Consider the following 24,261-nt stretch of genomic DNA (forward strand, 5'->3'; position numbering starts at 1 on the left):
ATTCTTTCTGAGCCTCCTCCTACTGTGGTCTCATTCCCATCTCAAGCCTCTCTCTCTGCTTTAGCTGCTCCCTCTGTCTGGAAGGCTCTACTCCAAATCTTCTCATGACTCTTGGCCCCTGTGGTTTGCTCTCTTCCCATTCCTTATTACATTTTATATTGATATATTTTAGCCTTTTACTGTATATTCTTTCCCACTACAATGTAAGTTTCATGAGCTTATATTTCCTGCTATAAACCTAGCACCTAGACCAGGATGTAATAGCTAACAGAAATTCAAATAATATTATTTGTTCAATTAATATTGAGTGAAAGTAAGATAGAGAGATAATGCAAGGTAAAGAACTGGCCAATCTGTGTGAGACGAACAGGGAGGACTTCCTGAAAAGGTATGCTTTGCATTAAAACTGTGGATGTGGTGTGCTGCTACAAAACTGTAATTTAGGGTATTCATTCATCTCTGTCTTCTTCATTAGATTGGGAACTCTGTTAGGGCTGGAGCCAAATTTTATTAAGCCTTCTGACATCAGCGCCTAGCAGGGAGACCTGGCACACACTATAGTAGGCATCGGATAAATGCTTGCAGAATAACTGACTGCAGGGTGCTCAGAAGGGCCTATTAATTTGACTGCAGCACGGTTCAGGAAAGGAGAATAGGTTCGGGGACCCCTAGATGCAGGTTTCCAAGTAGCCATCGTGCACGCGACAGGACAGTGAAGCAGGACTTCAGGGCCCGCGCGCCACGGCCAACGCGGCTGCGCATTACAGTCGCCTCTTCGCAGGGCAGGGGGCAGCTAGCAATCTACGGGCACGCGTGCGCACTGTATTCTTCCCGCCTCCGACAAGATGGCGGAGGCCGAGTAGCGAGGGGGCGGAGTGTTGCCGCCGGAAACCCTGCGCTGCTGGGGGGAGCTGCGGGAGAACGCCCGGGAACAGCGGGCCGAGGTTGGGGCGATGCTGTTCCCGGGAAGCGTTTTTAGATACCGGTGAGGAAGGTGAACAAGGAGTTGCCTTCCCGGTGCTCCCGGTGCCCCCTATGTACGCCTCCCTGGGCTCGAGTCCGGAGTCCGGTTTGCCCGCCTCGGTACCACTCGCTACTCCCGGGTTCTGGAGCTGCGGCGGCGGCGGCGGCGGCAAAGGCTGGATCCCGCAGGAGAGCAAGCGCCCGCGCGGCGCCCGGGCTTCTGGCCTCGGGGCGAACGTCTGGCAGGTGAGTGGGGCTGCAGGCATGGTCGTCTCCTCCCGCGGCTCGTCTCCGCTTCGCCCGGCCGCCGCTCGGGACCCTCGTGGGACCTGTCCCGCCGCGGCGGTCAGCCTCCGGGCCCCACCCCCTGGCCGCCCCGCGCCGCCCTCAGGCCTCGGGCTGGCCCCGCGCTGTGCGGGTCGTGCCGCCGGCCGCCCTCGGGACCCCCGTGGGACCCGTCCCGCCGCGGCGGTCAGCCTCCGGGCCCCACCCCCTGGCCGCCCGGCGCCGCGCCGCCCTCAGGCCTCGGGCTGGCCCCGCGCTGTGCGGGTCGTGCCGCCGGCCGCCCCCCGCGCTCCTCTCCCGGCTCCCGGAGAAGCTGCCCCCCCCTGCGAGCGCCTCTCCTTCGCGTTAGGTGGGTGGGTCGTCGTCCCTCCGAATTTAGTCGCCTCCCCCCATCTTCTTGGTTTCGACCCTCTTCTTTCCTTTTAACTGTCTGGGCAGATTACCCGAAAGCCTGGCAGGTACGAGTTACAAAGAAAGCTTGTTATATCTGAGAGGAGAGTGAATTTTGTTCATTTTGACGAGGGAATTAAGCCCTCAGGAGACCGGAATGGTTTGAGAGAGTTGAACTACTTGGCCCTTCGAACTCGTGCAAACCGGGGAATGGTGTCACGGATGGCAAATGACTGTTCGTCTACATTCATCTTTTTCTGACTGTAGTAAATATTTAGCCTCTAAACTTTTGAGGCGCGATGAAAAATTTCTAGACCTAGTGAAAGAATCGAGTGTTTTAAAAGAAAAGGCCTTAGGAATGTAAGATAACATGTCATGGCACAAGAAAGGATAAGTGATTTATTCCTTTATTCAGTGTTGGCTTAAATTACCCATTGGAAGAATTCCGTATTGTACAAGCTCTTTGTTTTATTTAGAAAGGAATAAAATGGAGAAAAACTTTTCAAATTAAAAACTTATAAAATTTCTTGGATTCTCCAGTGTAGCTACTATTAAGCAATCCTTATAGTACTAATATACACGATAAAATTTAGACTTTGCCAGGCTCAATTCTCCCTTCTTTTTTACTGGGGGGGAGGGGGGGTCAGAGTTAATAGTATAAAGAAACTGTCCGAAATAACGTGATATGGTGACAGAATTTGTAAGTGCAAACTGCAGGATCCTACTGGTGGCAGTGGAGGAAGTTGCCATAGCAGAGACTCACACCTTTTCCTATAGTTGGTAATCTGTCAAGTGCCCCAAATTGTAAACGTGGCATTAGAATAAAAACGGTAGCTTGCCCTTTGAGATTGCAAATGGGTGGACCCTTTTTATTAACATGAAATTGAGCAATATTTTGTTTGAACAATGCTAGGTGCTCCCAAGTTATTCAAGTACAAACTATCCTTGCCCTTTTGGAATTCTATAGTAAAAATTTTTAACATGTGAGTTAAATCTTTTCCATAAAAATTTTTACCTTGGCCCTGGCCGGTTTGCTCAGCGGTAGAGCGTCGGCCTGGCGTGCAGAAGTCCCGGGTTCGATTCCCGGCCAGGGCACACAGGAGAAGCGCCCATCTGCTTCTCCACCCCTCCCCCTCTCCTTCTTCTCTGTCTCTCTCTTCCCCTCCCGCAGCCAAGGCTCCATTGGAGCAAAGATGGCCCAGGCGCTGGGGATGGCTCCTTGGCCTCTGCCCCAGGCGCTAGAGTGGCTCTGGTCTCGGCAGAGCGACGCCCCCTGGTGGGCAGAGCATCGCCCCTGGTGGGCATGCCGGGTGGATCCCGGTCACGCGCATGCGGGAGTCTGTCTGACTGTCTCTCCCCATTTCCAGCTTCGGAAAAATACAAAAAAAAATAAAAAAAATTTTTTACCTCATGACACATGATAATTGTTTTCTCCTTTGCTGTAGACTTTATGACCTCTTAATGAATTTCTCAAATTTAGAGCAGAATTTTTCAGATTGAAAGAAGGGGAGATATTTTTGTGTTTGGTTGTATGGGCTAGTTCATTCATTTGTTTGTTGCTAACCTTCACTTTTCTACAGCCAAGGACTGCATGGTTTTAGAGTTGGTTGTCTCTCAGTTCTGTACTTGTAGCTGAAGAGAGTAGGACTACTGAGCCCTAATCAGTGGCTTGCTACTCTGGCAAAATAATTCGAAGCATTGTGTGAAAAGACATTTAAACCACAAACACTCCTTAAAATCACTCTCTTCCACTCTTATGGAATCTATTTTCTGTCTCACCATCTAGTTATGAACCCTTTTTCATCTCTCTGTTGATCCAACTCATTCGTCTGCTGCTGACTTCATTTGCTTCCCTATGTAACCAGGATCCCACAGTCAACAGCTTTTCCCAAGTTCTTACTGATGCCCTAGGATGGTTTACTTTCTGCAGATTTACCTTTCTAGTCTCCAGTCCTGAGTAAGTCTCATCATTAGCTTTGTCAGTTTGACCCCTGAAATCCTGAAAGATACCAGATACAGTTATGTAAGGATTTGTGCTCAACTCTCTGCTGGATCTTTAGTGTTGTGTTCCTTTCTGTCTCATTTCCTATAGGTTTCTATAGCACATAACTTGATCTCTTCCTTTACTAAGAGAAATCTCAACCCTCTGAGGTATATACCCCTTTTACTTTCCTCTCTTCCAACTCAGTGTCATTTCCCTTATTTACCATATCTCAGAAGAAGACTTGCCCTTTCTTTTTGCAAGAGCAACCCCCTCCAGCTGTGTCCGTGATCATCCCTCCCCGCTTTCTTTCTCTAGAAGTGTCCATTATCACTCCTTCAGTCTCTCCCTCGAGCCTGCATACATGTTTGTATTTTTTCCAGGACTGCCAAGTGCAGTGCTGTGTGCTGTGCAACACAAGGACTCTAGTCTGACTCTGGAGCCTGCTGTGCTACTATATTTCCATTCCACTAGCTTGATATAGTGGAAAGAAAACTGACTTTTGAACCAGATAGATCTGGGTTTTGAAGTCTATTAAAAACACTTAGTGGCTATGTGGCTGGGCAAGTTATTACTCAAACTATATTCTTTATGTATAAAGTATATAGAATGTTAGACTTACCTCACAGAGTTGTAATTAAAGGAGTTTAACACATGTTAAATGTCCATTTAAGTGTTTGGTACATTATGGACTTCTTAATAAATACAAGTAGTCTTTCCTTTGCACTCTGACTTCCATTACTATTTCAGCACTGAAATTGCTATTTACAAGTCACTTATGGCCTCCTAAGCACCAAATCTACTGGCCTTTCTTTAGTCATCCTTGGTCTTAAACCAATTGTGAAATATACAGGAATAAAATGATCTGATTGATACCTTGGTTATTCTGCATTGTCTTCCTAATTCTCCTACTTCTTTGAAAGTTTCTTCACATTTCCTGTACTGTTTTGACTTTGTTCTTCCCCCTGAGCATGGCTGTTCCTACCATGCATCAGTTAGGATGCAAACAGGACTTAAAAACAAAAGAAATGTATTGGCTCATATAATTGGCAAAAGCATAGCTAGAAATAGCTTAAAAAGTAATTTGTTCATAGGCTTATGTCATCAGGGCTGAGATTCCATTTTATGCTATTCTCTCAACTTTGTTCACTTATTTGGGCTTCATGCTCCACCTGGCTTCCCTCCTAGTAAAAAGATGGCTATAAGCAATGTCCTTATTATTGCCTTCTTTATTTACTTCCAGAGGGAGAAAGAAAGCTTCTCTTCTACACTTTCCCCAAAAGTCCTAAACTCTGTTCAGATGGAATAAATGAAGAATATCATGCTGCCATGTCTGTCACAATATCTTTGTCAAGAGAGATGAAATTATTCTAATTGGCTTAGCCAGTGGATGAATTCCGTCTAAAATGAGGAGGAGGCAGAATGGATCCTGGGAAAGTAACCAGTGTCGTCAAGGGTCCCTACACTTTTCACTGTGTTTCTCGATGATCATACCATTTTTATAAATGATATAAATTATCATTTTTATGTGGATCAGTCTCAGTTCTGTAACTATTTCCCACTTCCACTGGTTGCTGTATATCTCTATCTTATGTGTGCTACTGTAAACTTAAGCCATACCAAACTGAATCAATTTGCTTTTCTTCTACCTGCCCTCACCTAGTATGGTTACATGAGCATGTGTGTGTATGTATTCCTCTTCCTCCCAATTTCTTTCCTAACTGCCTTTCTCTGAGCCACCCTGTCTTGAAACCTTGCAGTCATCTTGGTTCTTCTACTTTCAAACAGTTGTCAGATCTTGAACACATCTTGTATTACTTCAGCCCTAGGTTACGTTAATACCCAACTGACAGTGATTTAACCAGTATCTCACATAAAAAGAAGTCCAGAGTTGGAGGATTCCATGGTTAGTCAATTGAGCTGCACAGTGTTATCAAGGATCCAGGTCCTTTCCACCTTTCCCCTTAGCATGCTGACCTTTGTGCTCAGGCTTGTCCTCTCATTGCAGATTGCTCTTTTTGCTCCATGCATCACATTCTTACTCAGCAACCAAAAACAGGAGGCAGTTTGCCCTCCCATCTCTCGACTAGGCAAATAAACCTTTTATAGAAGACCTGTATCGGATGTCTATCCTGTACCCCTATGTCCTAGTTGCAAGGGTGCAGAAAAATGTAATATCTGACATTTCAGTCTAGGAAGAAGTTAGGCAAATGGCTGAAGGGAAAGTAACCAACAGTGTCAGTAACATACCTACATAGTATTGTGTGGAGAAATATTTTTAAATAAAGTAGAATTTTCAGATAGTTGTAGGAAACTTAAAGCACTGCTTACCCCAAGCTTATAGTTGTACATAGGATTTTGGCCAAACATTTAGATAGATGACTGGTGAAAATTGGATTGTTATGTAAAATTTTGAGTGATGTACCCCAGTTCTTTTATGTTGATATTAAGTACTTTCAAGTATGCCTGGTGGAATTATGAGGTCTTACTGACAGTGGGTAGAGGCCAGATATGCTAAGCGTCCTGTGATGTTTGCCATAAAACAAGAATCATCTCTTCAGAAATGCCATTAGTGCCCCTTCACACTGAAATAGGCAAATGCTTTGATTTTTGAAAGAATTTGCTGAGATTTATCTGTATTCTTATATTGCAAGTGACAGAAAACCAAATTCAAATAGCTTCAACAATAAAGAGAACGATTAAATCTTTTAGTTAAACTACTAAAGGCTTCATCTAGTGCCTCACCTTTCTCTCCCTCTTCCTCTCCCACAGCCAGTGGCTTGATTGGTTCAAGCATCAGCCCCAGGCACTGAGAATAGCTGGTTGGTTCCAGTGTCAGCCTCAGGCACTAAAAATAGCTTGGTTGATTTGAGCATGGGCCCCAGACAGGGGTTGGCGGGTGGATCCCAGTCAGGGTGCATGTGGGAGTCTGTCTTACTATCTCCTCTCCTCTCTCACTTAAAATAAAAATAAAAAGAATTTTAAAAAAGTTATATCATTTTAAATACTAACTATAATTAGAAATTATTCTAAAAATTAGCATGTCATAGATTTTTATAATTTAAATATTAGGAAATGGTTTACCTGAATAATAAGATAAAATAGAAATTTTAAAGCTACTTTATGTTTTTAAAGATTTTATTACTCATTTTAGAGAGGGGAGAGAGAGACAGCGAGAAAGAGAAAGAGAGAAGGGAGGAGGAGCAGGAAGTATCAACTCCCACATGTGCCTTGACCAGGCAAGCCCAGGGTCTTAAACCAGCAACCTCAGCATTCCAGGTTGACGCTTTATCCACTGCGCCACCACAGGTCAGGCTAATGTATTTCATTTTTAATGTTGTTTGGTATATCTCAGGGTTATGATATGATTTATTTCTTACTGATTTTTAGAGGGAGAGGAAGGGACAGAGACAGAGAAACATCGATTTTTTGCTCCATCCATTCCTGCTATCATTGGCTGACTCTTGTGTGTCCTTACCCAGGATCAAACCGCAACCTTGGCATGTTGGATGGTGCTCTAATCAACTGCGCTACCTGGCTAGGGCCAGAATATGATTTGTTTAATCTTTGTGCACATCTATTTAAAATATTATATGTATAATTTGCATTTAATTTCTGAGATTAAATCTATTAAATAGGAAGACAAAGACACAGGTTAGAAATTCTACTGGCAAACTAAATTGTAGCAGTCTTTACATAAATTGCCATTCTTCTGTGGGTAGGGGGATATTGAAAATATAGTATAACATACATTTTTTGTTTTAAATACATTTAACTTGAGTTAATCACAGCTGTTAGCATGAAATACCATCTATCACTTTGTGACTACATTGGTGCATCAACAAAATTCACCAGCAGTTCTCTTTTATGGAAACCTAAGCATTCTTATTTATTTACTTCTTTTTTCACTCAACTAAAAGAAAATACTAGGATTCTTGTTTTTTTACTTTCCTGCTATGTTAGATTTAAACAGCTCTTAGTTTAGGTTTGCTCACTTCCCTTTAGAAAACTGAAGGACAAAATGAGATCTTTATAACTGAAAGACCTTCAAGACATCATTGGGTCTCCCATGTTAAACATGTAAAAACAGAGGACTCTGGAAGATGGGTAACTCCACTAGCCTAAAATTAAACAATTAAAATCCAGCTCTCTCCCTCTTCATAGTTTCCTGAAGTTCTTTTCAGCCATATGATACCATTAGCTGTACCTAAGCAAAGCTAACATGATTTATCAGTAACTATTAATATCTGATAAATGTTAATGTGTCTTGATTATCTGTATATTTATTACAAATGCACTTAATTTTATACTTTCTGAATTCACTTTGTAAGTGTAGTGTTTAACTTCTGAAAGTTAGCTGTCTATGACTAAACTCAGCTGTCATTCAGTCTTGCATTCAATCTCAGCATTTGTTCTTGAGTTCCACTTGCATATATGTTTTCTGAAGATTTTTGCTTCAATAATATCCTCTATAAAGGCAGCTCTTGTGTTAAACTAAGTACTTCAGACAGTGAGGAAATGATACTGTTCTGTTAACATAGAGCGTATTTAGTCCATGTACAGGGGGTCCTTGGGTTACGACACAGTTCCATTCCAACAACAATGACATAACCCAAATTTTGGTTTAAGTGGAAACACACCCTAGCCTAAGTCACTTACCTATCCTAACATAGTCATAAAATCATAATCTAGAACATAAAAACACAACTAAGCCACAGAAAAGGGAAAAGGACATAAATATACTGTACTGTAGTAACAGAAAAAATGAGTGTAAAAAAAATTCCTTACCTTTATTCCTGTGGTTGACTTGCACACTGGAAGGGGCAAGCCAGTGTGCAAGGTGGAAGAGAGTGACCCATTGGGAAGAGGAAGCTGGGGAGGCAGGAGAACCTGCAGAAGGTGCTGGAGATACTGGGTCAGGTGAATCAGGACTGCCTAAGGAACATGCAGGAGACACTGGAGATGATTCTACCTGTACTACAGGTGTTTCATCTCAGGAAGCAGCTGATGTAGAGGGTACAGGATCTGTTGCAGGCCTCTTTGCCTTCTTAAAGAATTGTTCTAGGCTTGTCTGGAAGGTTGATGACTTCTTCTCTTCCAGAATCAGCCTATAGCATTGCAAGGCATCCATTACCTTACTGAATCTGTCATCACTGTATGATGCTAATGGTGTAAGCCGAAACACTGAAGTCTCAATTTTTAAAAGTTTTTATAGGAATGAGTGTTGTAAACTTGAAATGTCATATGTCAAGACTGGCATAACCCGAGGACCCCCTGTACTTACTCTTATTTCCAAACTCTTGCAGTGCTTGCCACACAACTGTAAGACACATTTTCCCTATTATATTCTTTAATGTTGATTAGATCTTGATTTCAGTACCTCTCTTTAGTTAGGCCTTTGACATTCAAGTTCCTCATTCTAGTCAATCTTACTTCTTTCTCTTTGCCATAGTTTCATTTCAGACTGATAGTTTCTTCTATGGTTCTCAATTCTAACACAAGAGTTTTTTCTCTGCCTTCGCTAATAAATATTAGTATCACTGAAATGTATTAGCCATAAGTTAGGAAAATAAACTTAGAGGTTGGAAAAATAGTTACTAGACAAAATATATTTTACTACAAATATATTTTAATTACAGTACTCATTTAGTTTAACAGTCACTCATATCACATATATTCTAATGAATTACTGAGTTGAGTCTCAGTTGAAATTAAGTTAGTTTTTTCCAGAAATTTAATGCTTACTCAAGAACCAGGTCATATAGGGGAAAACTTAGTTCTGCCATACCAATATATAATGGCAGCTTTAAAATCTAGTTATTGCTTTACTTTCATTGAAGAATATACGGTCATGCTCTCTTTTGGAAGTACTTACTGGTAGGATTTTTTTCCCACAACAGTGATATTTTCTAATAAGTTTCCACATGCTATAATTTCTTATTAGTTTATATTAGATTAATGAGATTCTTGATTTAGTGTAGAATAAAGTCTTTGACAAAAGATTTGCATTAATACAGGTAATAGCTTGCTAATTAAATACTATTATTAGGACCTTGAGGACTTGACTTTTAATCATGACACATGGCAGTTTTCTTGCCAAATATTAAATGTCAGGAATCAAAAAGAATAGCTTAATAAGAAAAAGAGTTATTTTCATCTTATGTAACCAGTGTTTGGAATATTGCTTTATATGCCTGAAAAAGAGACTGTTTGTGTGTGTTTTCAGTTCTGTTCCTAATCTATCTCAGTGTTAGTTGCAAATTAAAATTGTTTATTTGACTTTTAATTTGTTCTTAATAAAGTTCCTAAATGTCCTCTGTAAACCTAGTAGTGGAGGCTTCTGGTTTTATTACTTACAGTACTGATACTCAACATTTCATTTTATTGGTATTTCGCACAAATTTTTTTCATACCTGGCACACATATTCTCATTTTATTTGTTCATTTCTAGTGAAATTTAAGGACCAACAATTGGTATAGGAAGACATCTCTGTTAAAGATAAGTATATTTATATTTCTAAATTAGAAATAGTTAAATTTTGTTCAGTGGAAAAGAAGACTTAGTTTCAAGTCTTTCTTTTGCCTTAACTAGATTAGGACAAAACACCTAAACCCTTCTTGTGATTTAGCTTTTACATCTACAGAACAGGGACATACAATATTTTAGCTGTGCTTTTTCCCAAATGTTTTTATGAAGTGATATAGGGAACAACTATCTCATAACTTTTCTAAAGCTGATATACTTATAAAATTTTAAAAATCATATTCTGGTTTTGTTATTAAAGCTAAAATGTTTCTTGTCATCTTGGTTTTTTCAAGGTTATAACATTTTGGTTGTAAATATTTACTTCTTGGCCTTAAAGGTAGGCCCTAATAAGATACTGAGATAATATCTTACTTGGTAGACCAAAAAAAGTAGTAATGAGTGTGGTTTTGTTAGCCATAAAAATAGCCTGACCAGGTGGTGGCACAATGGATAGAGCATCGAACTGGGACGTGGAGGACCCAGGTTTGAAGCCCCAAGGTCACTGGCTTGAGCACGCGGTCGCTGGCTTGAGCTTGGGATCATAGACATGACCCATGGTCGCTGGCTTGAGCAAAGGGTCACTCACTCTGCTGTAGACCCCCCAATCAGGGCACATATGAGAAAACAATGAACAACTAAGGAGACTAAGGAGCCACAACGAAGAATTAACGCATCTCATCTCTCTCCCTTCCTGTCTGTCCCTATCTGTCTCTCTCTCTGTCACAAAAATAAATATAAATAATTTTAAAAAATTAAAATCACTTATTTTACCAACAAAAATGGGTTTATTCTGAAACAGCAAATAATTGCAATTTGGAACAAGCAAGCTGTGGTTAAAGCAACAGTCAAATCTAACAAAAAAAGAAAGGAATGTTATTTTATGGAGAAAAAGGAGGAAGTTGGGAGTGGTTGTTTTAAGTAAAAGTTCATTGCAGAAAAGTGAGAGTTCAGGTTTCTCATTGACTCAGTTGCTGAGATATTCATTTCATGTAGTAGATGCAGTATACATCTCTTTTTTTGTTGGAGCCTTTAACTGATTCTATCCTTTTGATTCTTCTGTTAGCGGTCTATAATCAACCATGCTTCCTGTAATTAATATCAAGTAGTACTGTGTCAGAACTCCCCCTTCTGGCCTCTCATTTTATTTTAGTGAGGTCTTCCTTTAATCTCAGTTTTGACTAAGTACAAAAGTTGTTTTAGGCCTCGCATTTTCTTTTATTTTTCTTTATTTATATTTTTATTAATTTTAATTTGTGTTAACATGGATTCAGGTGTCCCACACAATCTAACACCCTCACACCCCAACCACGTGCCCCCCATTACACCCCTTTGGCCCCCTTCTCTCTAATTACCTCCCCCCTTTCCCTCTGGAATTTGCTATCCTGTGATCTATATCTATGTGTTATGTATATATAATTTCACTAACGCCTTCACCTTCTCTGATCCTGTCCCCTCATCCTCTTCCCTCTGACAGCTGTCCCTCTGCTCCCCATGACCCCACCTCTGCCTCTATTCCATTCCTCAGTTCACTTTGTTCATTAGATTCCACGTATAAGTAAGATCATATGATACTTGTCTTTCTCTGCCTGGTTTATTTCACTTAGCATAATAATCTCCAGGTCCATCCATGCTGTTGCAAAAGATAAGATTTCCTTCTTTTTCACAGCTGTGTAATATTCCATTGTGTGTATATATATGTACCACAGCTTTTTAATCCACTTGTCCACTGATGGACGGTTGGGCTGTCTCCAGATCTTGGCTATTGTAAACAATGCTGCAGTGAACATGGGAGTGCATATCTTCTTTTGAATCAGTGATTTGGTGTTCTTAGGATATATCCCTAAAAGTGGGATAGCTGGGTCAAAAGAGAGTTCCATTTTTAATTTTTTGAGGAAACACCATGTTGTTTTCCACAGTAGCTGCACAAGTCTGTATTCCTACCAGCAGTGCAGGAGGGTTCCCTTTTCTCCACATCCTGGCCAGCAATTACTGTGTGTTGTTTTGTTGATGAGAGCCATTCTGACAGGTGTGAGATGGTATCTCATTGTGGTTTTAATTTGCATTTCTCTGATGATTAGTGACATTGAACTTTTTCATATGCTTATTGGCCATCTTCTTTAGAGAAATATCTATTCAGTTCCTTTGCCCATTTTTTAGTTGATTACCTTCCTGGTATTGTTTTAGAAGTTCTTTATAAATTTTGGTTATTAACCTCTTATCAGATGTGTTGGCAAATATGTTCTCCCATTCTGTTAGTTGTCTTTTTATTTTGTTAATGGTGTCTTTTGCTTTGTAAAAGCTTTTTAGTTTGATCTAGTCCCATTTGTTTATTTTGTCCTTTATTCACTTGCCTATGGAGATATATCAGCAAAGAAACTGCTATGAGAGATGTCGGAGAGTTTAGTGCCTGTGTTTTCTTCCATGATGTTTATGGTTTTGTGACTTGCATGTAAGTCTTTTTATCCATTTTGAGTTTATTTTTCTGAATGGTGTAAATTGATGGTCTAGTTTCATTTTTTTGCATATACCTGTCTAGTTTTCCCAACACCATTTATTAAAGAGACTGCCTTGGCCCTGGCCAGTTGGCTCAGCGGTAGAGCGTCGGCCTGGCGTGTGGGGGACCCGGGTTCGATTACCGGCCAGGGCACATAGGAGAAGCGCCCATTTGCTTCTCCACCCCCCCCCTCCTTCCTCTCTGTCTCTCTCTTCCCCTCCCGCAGCCAAGGCTCCATTGGAGCAAAGATGGCCCGGGCGCTGGGGATGGCTCCTTGGCCTCTGCCCCAGGCACTAGAGTGGCTCTGGTCGGGGCAGACGATCGCCCCCTGGTGGGCAGAGCGTAGCCCCTGGTGGGCGTGCCAGGTAGATCCCGGTTGGGCGCATGCGGGAGTCTGTCTGACTGTCTCTCCCCATTTCCAGCTTCAGAAAAATACAAAAAAAAAAAAAAAAGAGAGACTGCCTTTACTCCATTGTATGCTCTTACCTCCTTTGTCAAATATCAATTGACCATAAAGGCATGGGTTTATTCCTCTGTTCTTTTCCATTGATCTGTATACCTGTTCTTATGCCAGTACCAAGCTGTTCTGAGTACAATGGCCTTGTAAAATAATTTGCTATCAGGACGTGTGATACCTCCTACTTTACTCTTCATTTTCAAGATTGCTGAGGCTATTTGGGTTCCTTTTTTGGTTCTATATAAATTTTTGGAATATTTGTTCTATATCTTTGAAGTATGCCATTGGTATTTTAATAGAAATTGCATTGAATTTATAGATTGCTTTGGGTAGTATAGACATTTTAATGATGTTTATCCTTAGTATCCATTAACATGGTATATGCTTATGCTTCCACTTGTTTATACTTTCCTTGATTTCTTTTTTCAATGTCTTATAATTTTCTGAGTACAAGTATTTTACCTCCTTGGTTAAATTTTTTCTTAGGTACTTCATTTTTTTGTTGTTATTGCTATAGTGAAAAAAATTGTTTCCTTAATTTCTCTTTCTGATAGTTTTTTGTTGGTGTATAAAAATGCCACTGATTTCTGAACATTAATTTTACATCCTGCCACCTTGCTGAATTCATTTATCAGTTTTAGTAGATTTTTGACTGAGACTTGAGGGTTTTCTATGTACAGTATCATGTCATCAGCAAATAATGGTAGTTTTGCTTCTTTTCCAATTTGGATGCCTTTTATTTTCTTTTTCTTGTCTGATTGCTGTGGCTAGGACTTCCAGAACTATGTTGAATAAGAGTGGTGAAAGGGGCACCCCTATCATATTTCTGATCTTAAGGGGATTGTTTTTAATTTTTGCCCATTGAGTATGATGTTGGCTGTTGGTTTGTCATCGATGGCCTTTATGTTGAGGTATGTTCCCTGTATTCCTGCTTTGCTGAGAGTTTTTATTATAAATGGGTGCTGGATTTTATCAAATGCTTTTTCTGCATCTATTGATGTAATAATGTGATTTTTATCCTTCCTTTTATGTGATGAATCACATTTATTGATTGCAAATATTTTACCTGCCTTGCCTCTCAGGAATAAATCCCACTTGATCATGATGTATGATCTTTTTGATATATTGCTGGATCTAGTTTGCTAATATTTTGAGACTTTTAGCATCTGTGTTCATCAGGGATATTGGCCTATAGTTTTCTTTCTTTGTAGTGTCTTTACCTGGTTTTGGAATGAGGATAATGCTTACCTCATAAGAGGAGGTTGGAAGTCTTCTCTCCTCTTGAATTTTTTGAAATAGCTTGAGAAGGATAGGTGTGTTAATTCTACTTGTTTGGTAAAATTTGCCTGTGAAGCCATCTGGTCCAGGATTTTTGTTTGCTGGGAGTATTTTGATAACTGCTTCAATTTCATTTGTTGTAATTGGTCTCCTAGGTTTTCTGATTCTTCCCAATTGAATTTTGGAAGATTATATTTCTAGGAATTTATCCATTTTGCCTAGGCCAGTGGTTGGCAAACCGTGGCTTGCGAGCCACATGCGGCTCTTTGGCACTTTGAGTGTGGCTCTTCCACAAAATACCACATACCCTAATTAAGTTAATATCAATGTACCTACCTATATAGTTTAAGTTTTAAAAATTTGGCTCTCAAAAGAAATTTCAATCATTGTACTGTTGATATTTGGCTCTGTTGACTAATGAGTTTGCCAACCACTGGCCTAGGTTGTCCAATTTTTTGACACATAGATCTTCATAGTATTTTCTTACAATCCTTTGTATTTCTGTGGTGTCAGTTGTTTTTCCACTTTCATTTCTAATTTTATTTATTGAGTCCTCTTTCTTTTTTTTTTTTTTTGATGAATCTGGTTAAAGGTTCATCAGCCTGACCTGTGGTGGTGCAGTGGATAGAGCGTTGACCTGGAACACTGAGGTCACTGGCTCAAAACCCTGGGCTTGCCCAGTCAAGGCATATGTGGGAGTTGATGCTTTCTGCTCCTCCCCCCTTTCTCTCTCTCTCTCTCTCTTTCTCTCTCTCTCTCTCATTCTAACTCTCTTTCCTCTCTAAAAAAAAAAAAAAGAAGAAGTAAAAATTTAAAAATAAAAAAAGTTCATCAATCTATTTACCTTTTCAAAGAACCAGCTCTTGTTTTCATTGATCTTCCGTCTTGTTTTTTTAGCCTCAATGTCATTTATTTCCCTCTAATCTTTATTATTTTTTTCCTTCTACTTTCTCTGGGCTTTATTTGTTGTTCTTTTTCTAGTTCTTCTAGGTGAAGGGTTAAGTTGTTTATTCGAGCTCTTTCTAGCTTCTTAAGGTGTGCATGTAATGCTATGAACTTCCCTCTCAGGACTGCTTTTGCTGTGTCCCATAAATTTTGAGTTGTATGTTCATTTTCATTTGTTTCAAGGAAGTTTTTTATTTCTTGATCTTGTTGTTAACCCATTTGTTAGTTAATAACATGCTATTTAGCCTCCAAGTGTTTGAATGTTTTTCAGTTTTTCTATTGTAGTTGAGTTCTAGTTTCATGCCATTGTGATCAGAGAAGATGCTTGATATGATTTCAGTCTTCTTAAATTTTTTGAGACTTGTTTTGTGTCCTAACGTGTGGTCTCTCCTAGAGAGTGTACCATGAGCATTTGAAAAGAATGTATATTCTGCTGTTTTGGGGTAATAGATTGTGAAGATACCAAGTAAATCCAGTTGATTTAGTGTGTCATTTAAGGCTGCTGTTTCTTTGTTAATTTTCTGTCTGAAGGAACTATGCATTGATGTTAGTGGGGTATTAAAATCCCTTACTATTATAGCATTGCTGTCAATCTTGCCCTTTATGTGCATCAAAATCGGTCTTACATATTTAGGTGCTCTTATATTAGATGCATAAAACAGGAGGTTATATTCTCCTGTTGAATTGCTCCCTTTATCATCATGTATTGACCTTCTTTATCCCTTACTATAGCCTTTGTTTTAAAGGCTTTTTTGTCAGGTATAAATATTGCTACCCCAGCTTTTTTTTTTTTTTTTTTTTTCATTTCCATTTGCATGAAATATTTGTTTCTATCCCTTCACTTTCAGTCTATGTGTATCTTTTGTTCTGAGGTGGGTCTCTTGTAGACAGCAATATGTACGGGTCCTGTTTTCTTATCCATGCAGCTACCCTATGTCTTTGATTCGAGCATTAATCCATTTACATTTAAGGTTATTATTGATATGTACTTATTTATTGCCATTTTATTCTTTAAATCTACAATCTCTTTCTCTCCATTTCTTTTTTCCTTTGCTCGTTTTACAGCAGACCCCTTAACATTTCTTGCAGTACTGGTTTGGTTGTAATGAATTCCTTGAGTCTTTTTGTCTAGGAAGCTTTTTATTTCGCCTTCAATTTTAAAGATAGCCTTGCTGGATCAAGTAGTCTTGGTTGTAGGTTCTTGTTTTGTATCACTTTGAATATTTCTTGCCAGTCCCTTCAGGGCTCAGGTGTTTCTATTGAGAAGTTCGATGTTATCCTTATGAGGGCTCCTCTATAGGTAATTAACTGTTTTTCTCTTGCAGCCTTTAGTATTCTTTCTTTGTCTCTTTGGCATTTTAATTATTATGTGTCTTGGTATAGGCCTCCTTGTATTCCTCTTTAATGGGACTCTCTGTGCTTCTTGAACTTATGTGTGTGACCTTATCCTTCATCAATTTAGCTAAATTTTCAGCTGTGATTTCTTCAAACAAGTTGTTTATTCCTTGTTCATTCTCTTCTCCTTCAGGAACCTCTATGATACAGATGTTGTTTCTCTTCTTGTCACAAAAGTCTCTTAGAGTTTTCTCAGTTTTTTTTATTGTTTTCTTTTTGCTGCTCTGCTTCTGTGCTTTCGTTTTATCTTGTCCTCTAAATTGCTGGTTTGGTCCTCTGCTTCATCCAGCCTGCAGTTGATTCCTTCTAGTTCAATCTTCATTTCTGAAATTGTATTTGTCATTTCTGACTGGTTCTTTTTTATGATTTCAATGTACTTTTTGATGCTTGCTCTCTTTTTATTTAGGTGCTCATTATGTCCATCCATTGTTGCTCTCAGATCCTTGAGCATCCTAAAAATCATTATTTTAAACTCTGTGTCTGGTAGTTTGGTTACTTCCATTTCATTTAGTTCTTTTTCTAGGGATTTCTCTTGTTGATCCATCTGGGTCTTCTTTGTCTGCCATTTTGTCTGTATATTACATAGTGGTGTCTGACTTTGAAATTTGTTGTGGTATCTTTATGAGGAAGGGCTCGGTTGTACTGATCTCCAGACCACCTGAGTTCCTTGCTCTAGGAATGCTTCTTGAGGGTACTATTTTCCCTCTTGTTGTATGTGAGTATTGAATGTAGTTGGTCCTTTCATGAGTACGGTTATCTCTTCAGGCTGACTGGCTCTAAGGGTCAACCTTCATCATGTGTATTACACACTGTGCAGTGTCTGTCTTGTTGGGCTTATTTATTCTCCACAGTGTCTAGTGCCTGCTAGACTCCTCCTTTGGGTGTGCTGCATGTGTAGCTAGCTGAGTCTAGGGTTGATGCTGTCTGCCACCCACTACTGGTTGAGCTGGCTCTAGAAGTGCTTGGGTTGGTGTCAGCTGTTGTTTATAACCTGCCGTGGGCTACCTGTCTGGAGCTACTGCTCTGTTCACTGTTTGTGTCAGCGTTTCCTGTGCCTGGGTAGTGTTAGAGGGGCCAACCTGTGTATAAGGACCAGCTTCCTCCTGCTTAGATATGACAGCAGCTCCATAAAAGCCCCAAGCTCTGTAAGACTTGCCTCTACATTTCAGGTGCTCCTCCTCCTCTTGCAGCTGCATGGTCTTCCCACAGAGTCTTCCGTAGAAAGACTGTAGGCTGGGCTTAGACTGGCCTCACCCAACCAACCCCTCTACAGGTTGAAAAGTTTGGTGGGTTATTGCAGCTGAGGTTGGGAATATAACATTAGTGGGACCCTTCACTTCAGGGGTCTCAGTCAGGAGCTCAGTATGGGGAAAGTGGCCCCTACTCCAGAGCCTAATTCCTCAGCATGGATACTGCTGTATACTCAAATTTTATTTCTCCCCAGCGAGGTGAGCTTCAGGTTCAGATTGGCTGGGACCAACAGTCCCCTCTGCAGAACTTCTTACAGCTGGTGAGACCTTGGTCTCAGGGAGGAAGGCTGAGAGAGTTCTCTCCTGGGGCTGACTCTGCCTCCCAGGAAGTGGCTGAGCCCCTTGACCACACCCAACAGTGGGCTCACAGGGACCCACAGTTTAAATGTCCATACTCCAATCCTCTCTCCCTTCCCCCTGTGGAGTGTAGCCCAGTGGGGCAGGAGATCCAGCACCTGGGCCAGCTAGCTGTGAAGTTCTACCCTAACCAATGCACATGAGCTGCTGTGCTAGTGCTGACCTCAGAGAGCGGAACTCACCTCAGCTGGACCACATGTGAGGAACCCTTCTTTAGGACACACCACCAGCAAGGGTTGTGAGGTCCTGAACCGATGCTCTCTGCAGCTGGTCCCTGGATGTGCCAGAATAGGCCTTTCTGGAGGGAACCCAGTGCAGACCAGTGGGAGACACTTCCCGTGACTGGGTCTCAGCAACCTTCTTGGATCTACAAGCAATCCAGAGTTTGTGGCTGTGTCTGCTGGGCCCAGGTATATGTGGAAATACCAAGGTGCAGGCCTAGGCTGGCTTTTACCCACACTGGTCCTGGGGGAAGGTCTGCTTAGGAGGCCAAGTTTCCCTGAGTCCCAACTCCTGCAGCCTCAGTCTACTGGCTCCTTGTTGGGCTTGGCCACTAAAAAATAACCTCTAGTAGAATGTAGAGCCTGCGGCAATTCAGGGATTAGTAAGGGTGGTGGGTGTGGCTCGGCCACAGGTGTCAGTCTGTCCAGACGTTTTTCACAGACCTCAGTAGTATATAACCCCAGAAATCCGGTGGGTGTGGCCTCTGAGACCCAGAGATGTGGTCTGTTCGCACTCTGGACAGTTTCTAGTGGGTCTTACATGAGGCGGAAGCACCAGTCATAGCCTGGAGAGAGTGCAGGGGAAAGGCTCCGGCCTCAATGCTGGAAAACTGAGTCACTGACGTGCACCCTGCTTCCTGGCTTCTCAGAATGACCCTGTCTCCATGACTGGGTCAAAAGAGACTCCAAAGGGTGGAATAGTTGCTTTTCCCCGGGCTGATGCTGCTCAGAGGGGACTGCTCCTCCCAAGAAAGATGGCGACTGTGGTATTGGAGAATGGCTCTGCACAGGGGTTCTGGTGGCCGTCCCCCACAGTGTCTTTGCCTGGGCTTCCAACTTCACACTCTCCTCACGCAACTGTAGTCCTCTCAGCCCTCTCTCCACTTGAGTCCCGAAAAGTGGCTGTGAATGAGATTTTTTGCACTGGCCTTTTAAGATGGAGCCTGCGTCTCCATCTCTGAGAACTCTGTCTCTTTCTCTCAGACAGAAACCTGGCTCTTTTTACCACCAAATGCTGTGTGGGCACCTCTTCTAGGCTCTAGGGATGTAGGCTGGGCTTCTGGCCTGGGGCTGAGGACCCTCCCCTCTCAGGGCAACCCTCCGAGCCCTCAACCCTGCTCACTCCTGGGAACTGCACAGCCCTTTCCATGTCTCTGCCCTTCCTACCAATCTCAGTGTGGCTTATTCTGTGATCCTTGGTTATAGACTCCTCTTTGTTTATTCCAAAGTTGTTTTTTCAAATGACTGTTCTTAAATTAATTTGTAATCCAATTTGGTCCTGGGAGGTTGCAATTGGAGCATCTGTGTACTCTGTTGCCATCTTGGGACCTCCTAGGACCTAGGTCTTGCATTTTAAACATAAAAAATGCAGCTTCCAGGAAAAGAATCTTAAAATATGAGAGAAGCCCTGGCCGGTTGGCTCTGCGGTAGAGCGTCGGCCTGGCGTGCGGGGGACCCGGGTTCGATTCCCGGCCAGGGCACATACGAGAAGCTCCCATTTGCTTCTCCACCCCCCCTTCCTCTCTGTCTCTCTTCCCCTCTCGCAGCCAAGGCTCCATTGCAGCAAAGATGGCCCGGGCGCTGAGGATGGCTCCTTGGCCTCTGCCCCGGGCGCTAGAATGGCTCTGGTCGCGGCCCTGGTGGGCGTGCCAGGTGGATCCTGGTCGGGCGCATGCGGGAGTCTGTCTGACTGTCTCTCCCCGTTTCCAGCTTCTGAAAAATACAAAAAAAAATATATATATATATATGAGAGAAAATATTTTATCTTTGAGCAGATATTACATGCATGTAGTACACATTTCAAAAAGTACAACAGAGTATATATAAAATTAAAATTAATCTTCTACATCTGTTTCTTAGCTACCCACATCCCTTCCACAGAGGTGATCACTGTTACCAGTTTCTTATTTACCCTTTCAAAAAAATTTCACAAACATAGCTGTCATGTTCTTTAGGAAGGCAAATACATATACTATTATGTTAGGGTCTTAATTTGTGTTTTCACCAAAAGTTAGCATTCTGGAATATGTCATACTCATACTTGAGTTTAAAATCATAATGGTAACTCTTATTCAAGCTCCATAAGTTTTTTACTTCAAAATTACAAATCAGCCTGACAGGTGGTGGTACAGTGGATTGGGCATTAGCCTGGTTGCGGAGGTCCCAGGTTTGAAACCCCACAGTTGCTAGCTAGAACGCGATCTCCTTGGCTTGCGCACAGGGTTGCTGGCTTGAAACCCAAAGGTTGCTGGCCTGAGCCTAAGGTCACTGGCTTGAGCAAGGGATCACTGGCTTGGCTTGAGCTTCTGGGTCAAGGCAAGTATGAAAAGCAATCAATAAACAGCTAAAGTGAAACAACTACGAGTTGATGCTTCTCATCTCTCTCCTCCCTCTCTCTTTCTCCCTTCCTGTCTCTCTCTCTCTCTCTAAAAAACAATAAAAAAAAATTACAAATCAGATTCTGAAGGAGAATAAACAGCCTTCTACTAATATTCCATTATCTGATACTTCAGTATGAAAATTCTACTGGTTTGTAGTTTAACAAAAGTGGTCCCATGATTAAAGGTAATTTGGAAAAACAACCTTTATGTAGGGAGCTTATTTACTAGTCACACAGAAGGTGGTTGTGAGAAATTTCCATTGTGAATTACGGTAAAGTGAGAGAATCTGTATATTTGGCTTATTTTCTCTGTCTACATGAGCAGCATTTGAGCATTTGTTGACTTGACAGGGTTGGAGGATCTGCTTCCAAGGTTAGTTTACTCATTTGGCTGGCAAGTTAGTGTTAGTCTGGGCACCATACCAGGGGTCCCCAAACTTTTTACACAGAGGGCCAGTTCACTGTCCCTCAGACCGTTGGAGGGCCGCCACATACAGTGCTCCTCTCACTGACCACCAATGAAAGAGGTGGCCCTTCCGGAAGTGCGGTGGGGGGCCGGATAAATGGCCTCAGGGGGCTGCATGTGCGGGCCATAGTTTGGGGACGCCTGATTATTGACCTTTCCATAGGATTACTTGAGTGTCCTCACAACATGGTGACTGGATTCAAAATGAGCAATCCAGGAGATTAAGGTGGAAGCTACAGTGTCTTTTTGACCTAGCCTCAGAAGTCACACACTTCTTCAATATTTTATTGGTTACAGAGGTCAGCTCTAATCAACATGGGAGAGCATTATACAAAGGCTGGAATAAATCGAATAGACTTAAAGATCATTAGGGATTTCTTAGAAGGTGGTTGTGTACCCCCCAACCATATTCTTTCTTGCTCCCCAATTTAAATAAGGATTGGATCAGCATTCTTGTATTTGGTGTTTGTGGTAATTTCAAGGTGAATTTATGCAAAAGAACCCTAAGGCTTTCAGAATGCTATGCATCTTTCTATTATGTATGCACTCTTCAGGAAAATGCTTGTTTGATTGCCAAGCGTTTTGCAGTGATTTATTTTTTATTATGTTTGCTGTCTGATGAGAAGAAAACTCACATAAACTGGGAATGCATAAAGATACTAATGCTTGTCTTCCTCTTAGAAATTATAGGATCTATTCTCTAGCTTTAATACATTGCTAAAATCTTGGCTACCTTATCGTTGTTACTACTACTTCAACCTAATTATTTGGTTCAGGTATCATTCAGAAACCTAAATGTATGTTTATGCTCTGGGATAGTATGTAAAAATAAAGCTGCCACTATATGATGAAACTAAGAAAAACATTGCCCATGTATTATGTTTGAGGATGATTTTTAGAAGAGTAAGAATTTGAAAGATTTAAATCTGAGTGGGAGGGGGCAGGGAGATTTATGGATCATAATGACTGTTTAGTTTTAAATGTGTCAGATATCCAAGTGAAATATCAGCTAGATAGTTGAATATTTAAAGGAAAGGGTCAAGATGGTGATATAAATTTGAGCTTTAGCATCATAGATGATGTTTAAAGCCTTGGGATTAGGTGAGAAAACATTGAAGGAAGAAAGCAGTTCCAGAACAAGCCCTGAAGCACTTAATCTTTTAGAACAGTGGTCCCCAACCCCTGAGCCGCGGACCAGTACCAGTTCGCAGAGAAAGAACAAATAACTAATGTAATAAAATGGAAATAATGTAATTTCCGTTTTATTTATATTTAAGTCTGAACGATGTTTTATTTTTTAAAAATTCCCTCTGTTATATCCGTCTAAGACTCACTCTTGACACTTGTCTCGGTCATGTGATACATTTATCCGTCCCACCCTAAATTAGGCCGGTCTGTGAAAATATTTTCTGACATTAAACCGGCCCGTGGCCCAAAAAAGGTTGGGGACCACTGTTTTAGAAGACTAGTGAAGAGGCAGACCATTAACAGAAATTAGAGGCTAGAGGAAAACCAGGGGAATATGTTGTGGAGGCCAAGAGAAGATGTCTGTTTAATGTAGAAGAGAGTAATCAGCTTTTTCTAATATTACTTTAGAGGTTGCACTAAGATGAGGGCATGGAATTTGGCCACATGGTGATCATTGGTAACCTGGACAGTTGAACGTCAAGAAATCGTTTAGGATTAGGGTGGGTTAAAAAGTGAGTAAGAGGTGAAAAAACAGATAGGAAATGAAGGCTATAGATCAAGAAGTTTTGATGTGAGTACAACACAGAAATGAGGTCATATCTAGTATGTAAGTTTGTGTGAGGGGTTTATAAAGATAAGTGATACTAGAGTATGCTTGTGTGTTCATGAAAAGGATCCAGAAGAAAAGGAGAAATTGATTATACAGGAGAAAGGGGCTAATCAAAGGTGATTTCTTGAAAAGACAAGAATAGTTGGAATCTGTGCGCAAGTGGGGAGCAGAGGTGCTTTTTCCAGTTTAATAGGAGAAAAGCAATGCAGACTTGGTAGGGAAATATGAAGGAATTTCTCTCTAATGGAATGCCGTAGGTCTTCAACTGCGAGCGTCAGAGGTAAGAAAATAGCTCTGTTACAGGTTTGAAGAGAGAAAAATAGTATGAAGACTGGGAGAGCAGACTTTCTAAGAAAGACAGTAGTGTCTGCAGGCATGTTAAATATCCTTTCATGTTCATATTTGTGAATTTAAAATGAGACTAGCCAGTCCTCTATTATCTGATCACCCCCCCCCCTTCCTGAATAAATAAAAAGCTGCTCTGATGCAGGCATGCAAAAGTGGGATAATATAGTTCAACCAGAGTTGGGGTTTTAGTAGCTGAATATAACAGAAAGAGAGAGGAATGAAAAATTTGAGTTGTTGAACAGGGGTGGTTAATGTTGGGTCTGAGGAGGAAAAACAAAGGTATTAGTGAGAAATGGTGAGAACATCAGATTGAGGAACTCAATGAGGTAAAAGAATATTGTGTTTGGATGTAGTAGAGTGAGCCAGAGGGGTAGGAGGTATGCTTCCAAGACCGGAACTTTGTTAATTGAGATTTTTGGCCAAGATTTTGGAGTTGGTACATTTATTAATGATGGCAAGGCTCTGAGTGTGATCATGGTAGTGGGTATTTGGAGATGAAGAAGTAAAATACAAAGAAACCAGGGTACTGGATGAGTAATACACAGACCTCAAAGTCACTGAGAGAGATGGCTGGTAAAAGAACGGGGGAGGGGGGGTGCTGGGGACAGTAGTTGTTGCATAACTGGATACAGTACTGTGTCGAAAAGCTTGAGTCTTTAAAGAGGTAGGAAAATGGTTTGGAAGTGGTCATTGAACGCCCTCAACTTCCTACCAGTCATGTCTGGGC

General features: G+C 41.2%; 1 protein-coding gene across 8 annotated transcripts in view; it reads left to right on the forward strand.

Annotated features, from left to right (window-relative positions):
- Window positions 1-825: 825 nt before the first annotated feature.
- APC (APC regulator of WNT signaling pathway) overlaps window positions 826-24,261 on the forward strand; it is a 157,945-nt gene continuing 134,509 nt past the window's right edge. For 4 of the 8 annotated variants that reach the window (XM_066274046.1, XM_066274049.1, XM_066274052.1 and 1 more), the window contains exon 1: window positions 826-1,209. In XM_066274046.1, the coding sequence (XP_066130143.1) occupies window positions 1,036-1,209 (174 nt within the window). In that variant the 5' untranslated portion in view covers window positions 826-1,035. The remainder of the gene's footprint in view (window positions 1,210-24,261) is intronic. The other 4 variants (XM_066274047.1, XM_066274050.1, XM_066274053.1 and 1 more) reach the window with 1 other exon arrangement.

This window comes from Saccopteryx bilineata, chromosome 4, assembly GCF_036850765.1.
Source record: "Saccopteryx bilineata isolate mSacBil1 chromosome 4, mSacBil1_pri_phased_curated, whole genome shotgun sequence".
NCBI lineage: Eukaryota > Metazoa > Chordata > Mammalia > Chiroptera > Emballonuridae > Saccopteryx > Saccopteryx bilineata.